Source organism: Rhinolophus hipposideros (assembly GCF_964194185.1).
Source record: "Rhinolophus hipposideros genome assembly, chromosome: 13".
In the NCBI taxonomy this organism is placed as follows: Eukaryota; Metazoa; Chordata; class Mammalia; order Chiroptera; family Rhinolophidae; genus Rhinolophus; species Rhinolophus hipposideros.
Window position 1 is genome coordinate 32,218,302 of NC_138059.1, and position 12,665 is coordinate 32,230,966.

Sequence of the window (12,665 nt, forward strand, 5' to 3'; positions counted from 1 at the left end):
TGTCATTCACAGAAGGAGAGACAGAAATAGAGAGGGAGGAGGCAGGGGAGAAGCGAAGAGGAACACATGTTCATGTCTGTGTGGTCTCAGAGAAATCTCTCCGATGGTTGCCTGAGTGTGGGCATTCGTCTGCTGCTCTCTTCCTTTCAGACAGTTTTTATGCCCTGATCTGGCTGCCTCTTGTTAGATCTACTGAGGTGCAGGATGTCTGCGGTGAAATACCCCCTGCTGACTTTACGGCCAGATGCAGTGTGCTCACATATCTGACAAATGAGAGCCCTCCTCGTTTGCTATACTAGCGAGGTGGCCTGCTTCACCACCAAAGTGACGACACTGATTTTGGGTAAAAAGGAAACAATTCCAGTCACCTGTTTATTAAAATTCACTTCATGTGCTCCGTCAAGAATGCAGAAAATAAGCATGGGAGGAGGTGTTTCCTTGCCGCACACCCACCGCTCTGTGTGCACAGCATGCATGGGGAGAGGCCCTGGCAATCTACCTCCAAGTGCAGGTAATACCATGAGCCAAAGTTCTCTACAGCTGTCTGCCTGAGGAAAGGGCTCTCAGTTGCAGGTCACATGCCTCTGCTGCCATTGGCGAGGAGACTTGGCCTGGCTGCAACGCAGCATGGAGTCTGCAGGTGAGAACGCCATGCCTAGCTAAAGCTCTGTGGGCATGTGTGCACACAGCCATGGACACATACACATGTGCGCGCGAGTGTTCCCCTCTCTCATTGTCCAAATACAAATACATTATAATTTAAAGATAGCTTTCTGTCTCATAATGTATTTTTCCTTTCAAATTGATCACCAGAAAAAGCAATAATTCTATTCTCTGCTTCAGTATTTTCTATACATTGCCCTCAATCTCTAACTGGTTACTTTTCATTAAAGCCTATTTTATTAAATGTATTGTAAAAAGATTCTGTGACATGTACATATACTGAGATTAGTCATTGATTTTCCTGGTTCTGTAATTTTATTATAATTTATTATTAGTACAATTCTACTCTTCACGTAGATAAGCATAAGGAGGTGAAAAAGATAGCTTTTATCTACTTACGGATTTATTCCTTTTATTTTTCATTCCTTTGCCATATGAAGGGCTAGATTATCGTAGGGAACCCTTGGTATAATAACACACATTAATCGGCGATGTCTGAGTTGGTCTGACAGGCTTTGCACTGACTCACCGTAACCAGTCTGCGACACTAGCTCAGCGGCTCCTCCGATGGGTTTTGTGAACACCCCCATGATTCCTTTTCCCACACCTGAGATTACACCCTTGGCCTTGTGTCCTGCTGAAGCATGAGCCTCGGAGGTCTTCTGGAAGTTCTGCATTGGCTGATCGACTATACCAGCAATTGCACCTGAAAAACAACAAAAGCCCCCAATAAAGGCTAAGGCTTAGAATCCCGAGCAAAGGAAAACCTTCAATCTGGAACACAGTTTTATGTGGATTGAAAATGAAACCCCACCCTCATTATAAAGTTCTTTACATCTATTTACCAACTATCTAAGTACATTGAGGGCAGTTTAAGTTAGACATTTATTATCTTCATCAAAACACAATGTTCAGACTGGCTTTGATCCATAGTCAGGATCTGTGAAGTTCAGCTCAGAATTTAATAAACATGTCAACTATTCTATAGTGACACCCACATGCCTTTCTCCAGAAAATCAGGCAACACAGTTTTTAGGGAAGAGAGCTAACAATTCCTTAGGAGGAAAACACATGTTTTCAGTGAGTCAGGAGGATGAAAAAAACTGGAAGGGGCCAGCCCCTTTTTGTGTTTTCCCTTTTAATAAGAGCAATTATTGAACAATAACTTAATATATTAATAATTATTTAATAAAAGTAATTGTTGATATAGTAATTATTACTTCTATTATAGTCATGTGCCACATAACGACATTTTGGTGAATGATGGAGTCCATAAATGACGGTGGGCCCCTAAGATTACAATGGAGTTTTTTAGCATTCCTACTGCCTGGTTACCGTTGTAGTGAAGTGCATCGCATTACTCAGTGTATCTGTGGTGATGCTGGTGTAAAAGAACCTACTGCATGCTAGTCGTATAAAAGTACATACGTACAGTTATGTACAGTACATAATACCTGACAATGATAATAAACAACTGTGTTACTGGTTTATGTATTTACTATACAGTAAGTCTCCACTTAAAGTCAAAGTTAGGTTCTGTGACTTTAAGCAAAACGACATATTAAGGAAACCAGTTTTACCATAGGCTAATTGATATAAACAAGAGTTAAGTTCCTAGGGGACCTCATCAATGTTTTAATAAAACAACTTCCTTTGAGGACCTTTGATCATTATTTTACCTTTCATCATTATTTTAGAGCGTACTCTTTCTACTTTGTAAAAAAAGTTTGCTGTAAAACAGTGTGCCGTGTCACACTGGCAGCAGCCTCAGACACCTTGTGTTTACTGTGTCTTTTGATTGTCATCGTTCTGTCTTGTGCTTGATTTACTCTCCTGTTGTTTTGTACAGTAACAGGCTGTACTGGCTGTAGCCTAGGGGCAACAGGCTACACACAGCCTAGAGGTGCACATCCTACCAGGTTTGTGTAAGTGCACCTGATGTTTGCCCAATGACGAAATGGCCTGCTGACGTATCTCTCAGAATGCAGCCCCGTTAAGCTGAGTGTAAGTACACCACTAATCTGATCTGAGTGCTTACTATGTACTGGGGACTGTGAAGAGCTTTCCTTGTATGAGATCGTTAATCTTCATAATCCTAGGAGTCAGGCATGGTTTTTATCCTCATTTCCCAGATAAGACCACTGATACATGGAGAGGTTAAGGAGTTTTTCCCAAGGTCACACAGCTGTTCCATACTTGAGGCAGGATTTTGAGTGTAGGGAGACAGGGTCGCAGCCCAGCTCTTCACCAGCAAGCTCTGCCCTTTGCCCGTCTTGGACAAACTCCTCTCTCATTTCATCCGAGGTTTGGCCATTTACTCTTCACTTTAGAACAGCTACAAAACCCTGCTCTCACCAATATCTGTTCTAATGGCTTTCCTGCAAGGTGGTTTGTCCTCCTTACTCTTACTTTGAGGGGCCAATGATGAAATCTAGTAAAGGCTTCACTGGTTCTGAATTTTTTTCTGCCCATGATGGAGTGGGGGGTTCCCTAACTCAGTAAAAGGTAAAAATTTCATTTTTCTTGACAGAATTCTTTGTTTTCAACTCAAACCTGCTAGGATTAATGAAAATGCACAGTCCCCCTGGTAGAAATTTAGTACATGTCAAATCCCATTATTCCAAATGCCACTAACTGAAAGTCTCCTGGGTAACCAGAGATTTCCAGGTCTCAGTTAATGACCTGCTAATTTCAAGCAATATTCCATTGAACAAAATCCAGAAAAACCAAAGGCCAGTTCCTTCAGGTCAATTGTAAAGGGAATGTTCTTCAAGGATTCCATTCCTCTAAATTTTGACAGAGCCACTTAAGTTTACGTATTGACAGATTAAGAATGACCTGAGGCAACAGGTCTGTTTCCAAGCCTAGACCAGTGCTTCTCAAACTTTCTAAAGAAATGATGCTGGAAGCAGAGGAAGCTGCTCACAGCTGGTGCCAGCCACCCTGGCTATGGAGGGCTGAGGGATCACTGCTCCAGCGCCCCCCAGACACCTAACCCTGGCACTTGGGCTGGGGAGCTTGCCCCACATCTTCAGTGTGAGGAATCTGATGTTCTGCTCTCCACCTGTGAGTTTCGGGTGCAGAGCAGCTGGGAGGTATTCAAGGAACAGGCACACTGAGCTAGTGGCTGCCATCAGCGCTGGGAGAGGGAAGATCCCCAGGGCCTTGTCCTCAAAGCATTTCACAGCAGACAAAGTGAAAAGCATCAAATCAAGGAATACAGCTCTTATGATTTCATTGTCTGATTTCTTTGACAGGTCTCCATGCTGAAGAGTAGCAAAATGGGGGTAAATAATTACAAATTCAGCGGTCAATTATATTACTGTCTGCATTTCTGAGAGAAATGTCTTTTCTCAAATGCAGATTTCTGTTAAGCCTATTAAAACTGAGTTGGGGGCACGTGGTCACTTTGCTGGGACTCTCCCACCTCCCTTTAATGTGCCAGGTCCAACCTGTACACGGGGCTTTCATGGCTGTGATTCTCATGCACACAGGGCTCCAACTTCTACCTGCCTGAGTGCAAACAGGTATCACAGTGAAACTATCCTTTGATCTTCCACTTTCTGCAGCCACCAGCCACAGTCAGAGCTCAGTTACTACGGCTTTGATAGATAAACTATTTGGGCAGCCTGAAAAGTGAAAAGCCTGAACCCCATGACAAGGTGTTATATTCTGAGAGGTAGAGGAGAACCTGTCAGATCACATGCTGTCGCTCAGCACCTGATCCTGGAAAAGGGAAAGCTGGCACGTCACACACACCGACACCTCACTGGTTACCAGGTGCGAGGCGGAGAACAGAGAGGCAGTGAGAGACTGGCAGTCATTCCATGGTGTCTGCAGCCATGCCTTGAGAGGAGCAGCTTTTCGTAGGGCTTCAGAAGTTTCTCTTATTAGTATAATCCAGCTAAATCCTACAACTGGTAAATTATTTACTGTCATATACTGAAACTCTGCTTTAAGGCTTTAAGTAGTGGAAACTGATCCCCAAACTTGTCTGTTGGCATCAGGCCCATGGGGTGGGCGGCCACATGGAGACGGCTGTGATGTGATGAAGTGAGGCGAGGAAGGAAGAGTGCACCTCGCAAGGGAATGCCTATGGGCTCCATGTGTGCTGGCCAGGGCAGAAAGTGGGGAGCGCTTTCCTTTTCTAACCTTTAGCTGGAAGAGGAGGGCTCTCTTCGAAGCAAGGGAACTAAAATGGCCCTCCCTCACCAGCTCTGGGACTTGCTCTCCAGTTTCAGGCACAGAACAGTGTCCCTGAGCTATGAGAGTCCCTGCCTGTGTGCTTATTTGGTGCTGTCCTTAGCACAGGATGTCATTATATTTTGGGCACTTTGAAAATAAGTCACAACAGCAGAGGCGCAGGCCTAAGCTGAGATGCCACTCCACAGCTCACCATTCCAGAGATGAACAAGGCCCACGGTGTATCAGGTATTCCAGCTTGAGGGCAGCTTATTCTGACCAGAACAGATTAGGAAACTGAGAAGGAAGTACTTCCGTTATTCCCCAACTCCCTGCTAACTGCAACCCAATCCGCTGACCGCAGACAGTGGTATCGGAGGGGCTACTCCTAAGTGCCGTCTTTTGGGTGCACAGCTGTTTGCTCACTCACTTGAGGGAACATGTCCTGATTCATTTGGTAGAGGCCGATTTTGTTGGGATTCCAAATGGCATCCCAAGAGTGGCCGTGAAGACAGGGGGTGCGGCTGCTTGGAAATCCAGCAATGCTTCATAAGTCAGGCAGCAGCCCCAAAGAAGTGTGGGTCCGAGAAGCAAGTCCTGACACCCTGCCAATGGTATTCATGAGAGAGAAGTCACGTTTGGGAGGGAACGTGGAGTGGAACAGTGACACGGAGCTCACATCCTCTCTCAACACAGACTCCAGGGTGTAGTAGAAAGTGGGGTGTACAGGAAATGGATCTGGTAAATGTGGGCAAGCCTAATGCCAATTCTGCAGGCTAAACAGAATTGTTCCAGAAGCCATTGTTTTCTGAAAACTGTGGTGGAGCTCATCCAAGAGCCTCAGCGGCATCTCTCTGCCGACTGACACTTCCTCACTGACCTGAGGCAACGTGACTGGGGATGGCAGCGAAAGACTTCCTTTGATTTTTCAAGGGTCTCGTAACACTCCAGTGTCTCCATGAGGGCGCAGCAACATCAGGAAGGCCCCCCAACCCATAAACATTTGGGGGAAATGTGTTTTCCCCACCCTGGAACTTTTAATTGTTCAGTCTCCCCACATCCTGATTGTTTCCAGCTTGGCGCCCTCCGTGGTGGATGGCTCGTGGAAAGGCCAGGCTCTTGTCCTAGCCAGAGGACTGACCTGGGCAGTCAGTTAACCTCACTCGTGCCTAGGGTTTGAAGATCAAATAACACGACACATGTGAAAATACTCTGTCAACCCTGATGTGTTCTTTAAATGTGTTTCTACTAACTGTCTTGTAAAGAAAGAAACTGAGGAACCAGCATTTTGACTTCACTAACCATGGGTTTCAAACTATTATGTGATAATAGCTCCAGCGTCAATTAGACAATGCATTTGGCACTTTTAAACACCATTTCTGGTTTAAATGGAGACGAATCTATACCCTTCCCAGGTGTGGGGACTTCCTGACTCTTCTTCCTGCCACACATCAGGTAGTTCTGGGACCAGAGGTTCTGAGATAATGCAGTGATTGTATGTGCTACAGAGTTCTTAAACTCTTAGAGGAAAGGAAGCGGGTTTGAGCCAAACATGAGATGTCCACTGTGAACGAAACCATCTGAGGAGCACAGATAGAGGCATACTGCTGGGGACCAGGGGCAGCCAGCACCTGCAGGTACAACAGGCGTACAGTGAGGAGGATTTACGTCACCCCCAGGACTCCTAAGTTTTTGGAAATTATTAGGTTGGTGCAAAAGTAATTGCGGTTTTTGCAATTATTTTTAACCTTTTAAACCACAATTACTTTTGCACCAACCGAATACCAGAGACGTAGAAAGACTCTGTGAGCCTGCTGCAGTTTCCACAGACTAAATGATTCTCTAGCACAAAACAGTATGAGGACAGCAAAGATCAAAGCTTTACGACTTTCTACCCTGCTTAACAACAGGAGCCGAGCCCTGAAGGCGACATCACAAAGGCAGAACCCTGGTTTCTCAGATGATTGATTTCTACCGTCAGGCACAATTTCATACAGTGGAAACTGGGTGGCAGGGATGGGCTTCTGGGTGGGAGGAGAACAGGTCAGTCAGCGTGGAAACAGTCACAAGACAGCCTGCTCAGTCCTCCTCTGTGTGCCCCTACAAGCTCCAAGCTCCAAGAAGAGCTTGGAGAGAGGGAAGTAAGTGCTTCTGCCCGGGGCTGAACACACAGAAGCCCACAATTCTTAGCAAAAAGAGGTCCCACAACCCCAAACAATGACCCGAGGCCCCCAAGATCACCTCATTATTACTTCCCATGGTTACAGCGACTTAACCCACTGGAGTGAAACTAAAGCAGAAAGGCTCCCGTCATTGCTCACGTGAAACTCTTTGCAATTTGGCAACGCTTACAGTACCTTTACTACCATAATGTAGTGCGATGGGTGCTGATTACCAAACTCCAGCCCTGTGCCTGGCACCTGGCTGACCAGCAGGACTCTTAATAATGGTATTTCCAGTGCTAATTTACAGAAGAGAAACCCAGGTACAGAGAACATAAGGACTTGCCTGAGGTCCTTGTGAAGGGGTCTGGAAACCTTAGCCTGGGCTCTGTGGCCCACCCCACACAACCCCCTTCCGCATAGCAGCCCCCACCGCTTCGGGGCTGCTCCTTTACCCAGCACTTCCATCCCCCAGCCTTTAGCCTCCCCTTTTCAATGTATTATCAAATGACAGTGCCCCACACACTCAATGTTATGACTTAAATAATTTCTAGTAACTTAACCTGCACTTGTAACATCTTACTACTTCCTCTCAGAGCCTCAGCTGGCTGCGTTGTGAGTTGAGAGGCTATGTTTGGAACTGCAGACTGAGAGAGGACAGATCCTTTCAAGCTCATCTTTTCTGACCTTTGTTCCCTCTGGTTTGGGGCACTTTGATCTCTGTGAGATGCACACTCCTTCAGATGCTAGGCAGGCATGCTGCCAAGCAACACAGTTTTAAATTCCTTTGCAAACAAATAAACAAAAGATATCCTTGAAAATCTTGCTCTGCAAAAGTTCAGCTCTGAAGCTTCCTTTTTATAGATTTTTCCAAAGCAACTTATTTTTCAAACATTTGCAATATTTGGAAATATCCATAGTAATCTTCACCTCTAACTATACCATCTGGCTGCTCAACAAACGATAATGACCCTGAGTCAGGCACTCTAAAAAAAAACAAAAAGAAAAAGCAGGCTCCTCACTGAAGCTTACATGACAGTTGCAAGCTGCTCAAGTGCTTCTCACACAGAAGCAGGCGTCTGCAGTCTCTGTGGTAGTGAGAGGCCAGTGTTCCAGGTTGGCCTGTTACTCACGTTAACAAGCAAACAGCTGTGTGCTGCTGTCCTTGTGCTGACACTCCTGTGCTCAGGGGGCCTCCAATGGGAGAACTGCAAGGAGGCCAGAGACACATGCAATACCAGAGGCGAAGGAAGGCAGTGCCCAGCGTTGGCACAGGTGAGCCAAGGATGGGACAGGAGGGCACCTGCGGTGTCCACACCATGGTGTTGGCCAGGGTCCTGTTCCAGAGCGTCACAGACTCCAGGCAGGAGCCGGCCCAACTGCCATATCCTCTCTGAGCTCAGCTTTTTCTACACAAAGAATCTGCACTTCACCACCACCCAGAGTCCTGGAAGCGGCACTCCTTGGACAGCTGGCAGAGCCAGAGAGCAGACATGAGCCATGGTCCCGGCGACCTCTTACCGAGCAGGCTGATGCCCAGCCTGGACAGGCCTTGTTGGAGCCCCTCGCCCAGGTTCTCCGGGAGCTGCCGCCGCCATTCCTCCTGCCGGTTGTAGTGCTCCTCATCAAGCGAGAGCCGGTCCATGTTCCGGGCCAGGCTCGTGGCCAGGTTGGTGATGGAGGTGAGGGTACCTGAGGGCACAAGAGCATGTGGTCACATATATGGTGGACCCCAGTGGAGTGGTCTCTGGAGGGCTGTGGGAGAGGAGACAGTGATGGGAGAAGCACATCTGTGCCTTCTGGACGTGCCTGGATGGTGAGAGAGGCTACCTCACGGGCAGTTTGAAGCAACGGCCTTAAGAAAATGAGATGAAGATTAACACTTGCTTATGAGGGTGATGGCGCTCCTCAAAAAGGATAGGATGAGAATCTCTGTTACCAGAGAAATGCCTAGAGTTTCATATGAAACTATCATTCACTATCTTTTGATAGTCAAGGCTTGGCTGAAACAGTTTTGAAGTCGTCATTAAGGCCCAGGTTTGAAGGTTAAAATTTGCCTGCTGTGAATTTAAAGGTTAAAGTTAGTTGCTGAATTTTAGACAGATTGTAAAGAAACATTTCCACTTGAGAACTAAAAATTATTACCTTCTTACTACTTCAGTCATACTAAAGGGAGACAGTCTGTAAGCTTTATCATTCGACATTCTGAGGAAATAATATTGCGCCATAGAGAATATGTGCCATTTTTATACTCAGGATGTTAACTGAAAAAAGTGAGGACAACAAAGGGAGTAAATTATGTAAAAGCCATGATTCCATCTGTTTGTTTCCTAAGAAAGGGCTATTTTAGCATCTTGCTCAAAATATTCATAATCCCCTCTAGCAACTCTGCATAGATCTCAATGAGCAAAACTGAAAGACATCAATAGACACATTTTGGAAGCTAATGTATTAGCTCATCTGTTATGGATGTCTAGTTTCAAGAAGAAATGGAAGATGTTTTTGCAGCTGCATCTTTACCAGTGATCTGAAAAGAAAGAAAATCCATGTGCGCGCGCACACACCCCATCAAACCAAATGGATTTTGCTAAGAGAAGGAGAGAACAAGTGTAAAAAAACATTCAGTGAGTCAGCACGGTAAAATTACTGATGGGGTTCAATTTAGCAGGTGTTGGTTGTCCTATTTTAAAACAAAAACAACAGAACCTCAAAGATTTAAGTGTGAGGAGTAAGAAATCCACCGGTGACTCATCTGTGAGTTCCTGTAGCTCAGCTCACAGGCCTCCCGGATGACGGGCCCAGGGGAGCGCTCCTGTCATTGTCCAGGGAATTGGGTTTACTGCTCCTGTTGTTCTCTTGCCAGCACCACCCCCTACCCCGTCCCCCGCCCCAGATCATGGGTTCTCATATTTCAAGCACACGTCTTCTTTTGCGGCCTTCTAGAGACTTCTATAACCTGTCCACTCGTAACAGAGTTGCAGCGCTGTTGACAGTAAAAAGCGTCTTATGGGGTAGAAGCCCTTTGCACCGTTTTCCCTGCCTCCTGCTGAGAAGAAAGGGGGACTCAGATGGCCCTTGTTAGTTCCCGAGTCACTGCCAACCTGACCAAAATATCGTCAAGCAAACACACGATGAAACGAAAACATTCTCCTTGTACAGGGCAGCAGGGCGGCTTCTGTGCCTGATGACCGGTGGGGGCCACAAGATGGCACTGTTTACGTGGCATGCTAGAGAAAAGTTGGCAGTTTGACTCCAGATCGGTTTCCATGTCAAAATGTATCCATATCCTTACAAAAGTTATGACAACTGTATCTACATTAAAAAAAAAACATGATGAGGCAACACAGTGTAGGATTTCTGATGTTTAGCAGAAGTCCTGAACACCTTTAATATTTCTGTATTTATCACATGGAATAACAGTGGAGCCAATCCTTGTTTTCCCAATGGGAGGTTTAAAATTCTGAAGTTTCTGAAACATTTTCACATACTACACAGGCAAGCAATGATCTGTTTATAACATAATACGTTATACATGAGCTTCGTTACAAATCCAACATTTCACAGCAAGCTAACACGCCAAACAAAGCGAGAGGCAAACTTAATGCATTTAAAACTTTAACACGTTCTTTAAAAATGAGAAAATAAGACAGGAAGGAATGAAAATAGGCATTATTACAAGGCACCACAATAGCTACCTTTGGAAATGTGCTTTACAAATGATGTGGTCCCCCTGGAGACTCCACTCACAAAGGCTCCTGGGCCCCGGGTCAGCCCTTCGTAAGGGAGCCTGAAGAAGTCCGAGATCCCATTGCCGATGCTTCGCACCAGGCTGGCCGGGCTGCCGAGGATTTCCAGGGATCCAACCACCCAGCCTGGAAGGAAGCAAAGGGAAGGGGTTACTGAAACCTTAAATACAGCACTTTCTACAATGGGGAAAAGTGACCCATTTTCCCTGCAATTCATTTTTCACACTAGAATTGAGAATGTAATAAGCTCCTTTGGAGCAAAACATGGGAAATAACTCCTTCACTGTGAATTCAGATGTGGCAAACTTTCATAGTTTATAAATCAAAGTGACCCTTTTGGAAGCCTCACAAGTAACTTGAATATGACTTCCCAGCCGGAGTCTCCCATAGTCCCACTAAAAGGGACCCGTGTGCAGGGGACGCAGGCTCCCCCCCACCCAAGGAGAGGCGGTCCCTCCGCTGGCAGGTGTCTGCAGGCTGGGACGTCACCTGTGCAAGCTCCTTGGGGCAGCAGAGGCACCAGGACAAGGAGGAGACGCATGTCAAGGGAGGAGGCCAGATGCTAAACGGGGTGTTACAAAGGGGATGCAAAGTTCTGATGAGGACGGAGGAGTTCTTTTGAGTCTTTCCCAATCCTACCAAGCTGAGTGCTTCCCTTTGGAGCAGAGCTGGAGCCAGAGAAATGTCTCCCCTTCGACCCTAGTTCCAGTTGTGTAAACTCGGTGACATGGACATACTGATGAGGTCAGAGAGAGGGGAGTGTTCCCTGGAAATGTCCCTGGGGGAGACCTTTGGATCTGGTTTCCTATTTGAACTGGGGCTTGCCAGGAGCCGGCCTGCTCAGGGCCTGCCTGCTGTGCACACTGCCTCGTGGGAACGTGGCTGTGGTGTGGACTCAGGCAGTGGCTTGCCTTTGCCTTCCTCCCCGGGGTGTGGGCTTGGGACTCTCACCAGAGGTCTGGAGGTGCAGGCAAGGGCCAAGGGCTAAGGAGAGGAGCATTGTGAACAGGCAACTTTCTCTGGGAACCCACTGACAAGCCCAGCCCATAGCTGAGAGGGCTCTAAAGGGGAGGCCCTGGGACAGAACGCGAGTGGGAGTCAATTCTGCCTCATCAGCACGTTAAGTTCTTGGAGGACGGGCTTGTGACAAATTCCCAGTCAAGTCACTGATCCCAGAGAGTGGGGAAGATGTGGGTGCAAAGCCCAGCCAGAGCCCTAAAGGGATCTAGGCACAGCCATTGTAGAGAGGGACATTCTCAAATTGTTCTGGGGAACATAGGAAGATAACACTAGGGTTTAGGTTAAAAAAGAGTTTAATTTCCAGATGATGAAGATTATAAATGAGAGAATCTACGAGTGTCAGGCATTTAGCCTATTTGATTCTCACAGGCAACAGTACCAGAAAAGTACTATTATTTCCCTTTACATAAATTCTGATTAGCTAATGACTGAGCCTCTCCCTGGGGTCAGGAAGTACATAGGCAGAGGGAACAGAGGAGAATCAGACATGGAATTACCCTGACTCCACCATCTCCCAGGCAAGCAGGAAAAGGCGAAACTGGCTCAGAGACAAAGTCAATTGCTCATCCTCTCACTGATGTTTAGACACGTGGGCTGTGTTCCCAGCCCAGGTTTACCTGACTCCAAAACCCCCTCCCCCAACTTTCTGTGAGCCCAGTCTGCAACAGCGAATAGGCAGGGTTCCATGAAAGGCTGTGGAATACTCTTCCTTGGAGGGCCCTCTCTGGAGGTAAAGAAACGGCAGATACCCTTTAGCCTGGAATAGCTGTAAGCTTCTGCCTGGAGGGAGAAGTTTGGTCTAGAGACATCTTAATTTCCCTTCTCTCCAAAGATTCCACATTGAAATCAGGAAGAGGAGCTATTGCCAAGCAAAGATCCCTTTACAATGGGC

The 12,665-nt window shown here is 46.5% G+C and overlaps 1 protein-coding gene across 5 annotated transcripts in view; it reads right to left on the minus strand.

Annotated features, from left to right (window-relative positions):
- VPS13B (vacuolar protein sorting 13 homolog B) overlaps positions 1-12,665 on the minus strand; it is a 765,148-nt gene that overhangs the window by 7,941 nt on the left and 744,542 nt on the right. For all 5 annotated transcript variants that reach the window (XM_081070819.1, XM_081070821.1, XM_081070818.1 and 2 more), the window contains exons 57-59: positions 10,703-10,879; positions 8,529-8,699; positions 1,193-1,369 (exon numbers count right to left, since the gene is read on the minus strand). In XM_081070819.1, coding sequence (XP_080926945.1) covers positions 1,193-1,369; positions 8,529-8,699; positions 10,703-10,879 — 525 coding nt within the window. The remainder of the gene's footprint in view (positions 1-1,192; positions 1,370-8,528; positions 8,700-10,702; positions 10,880-12,665) is intronic.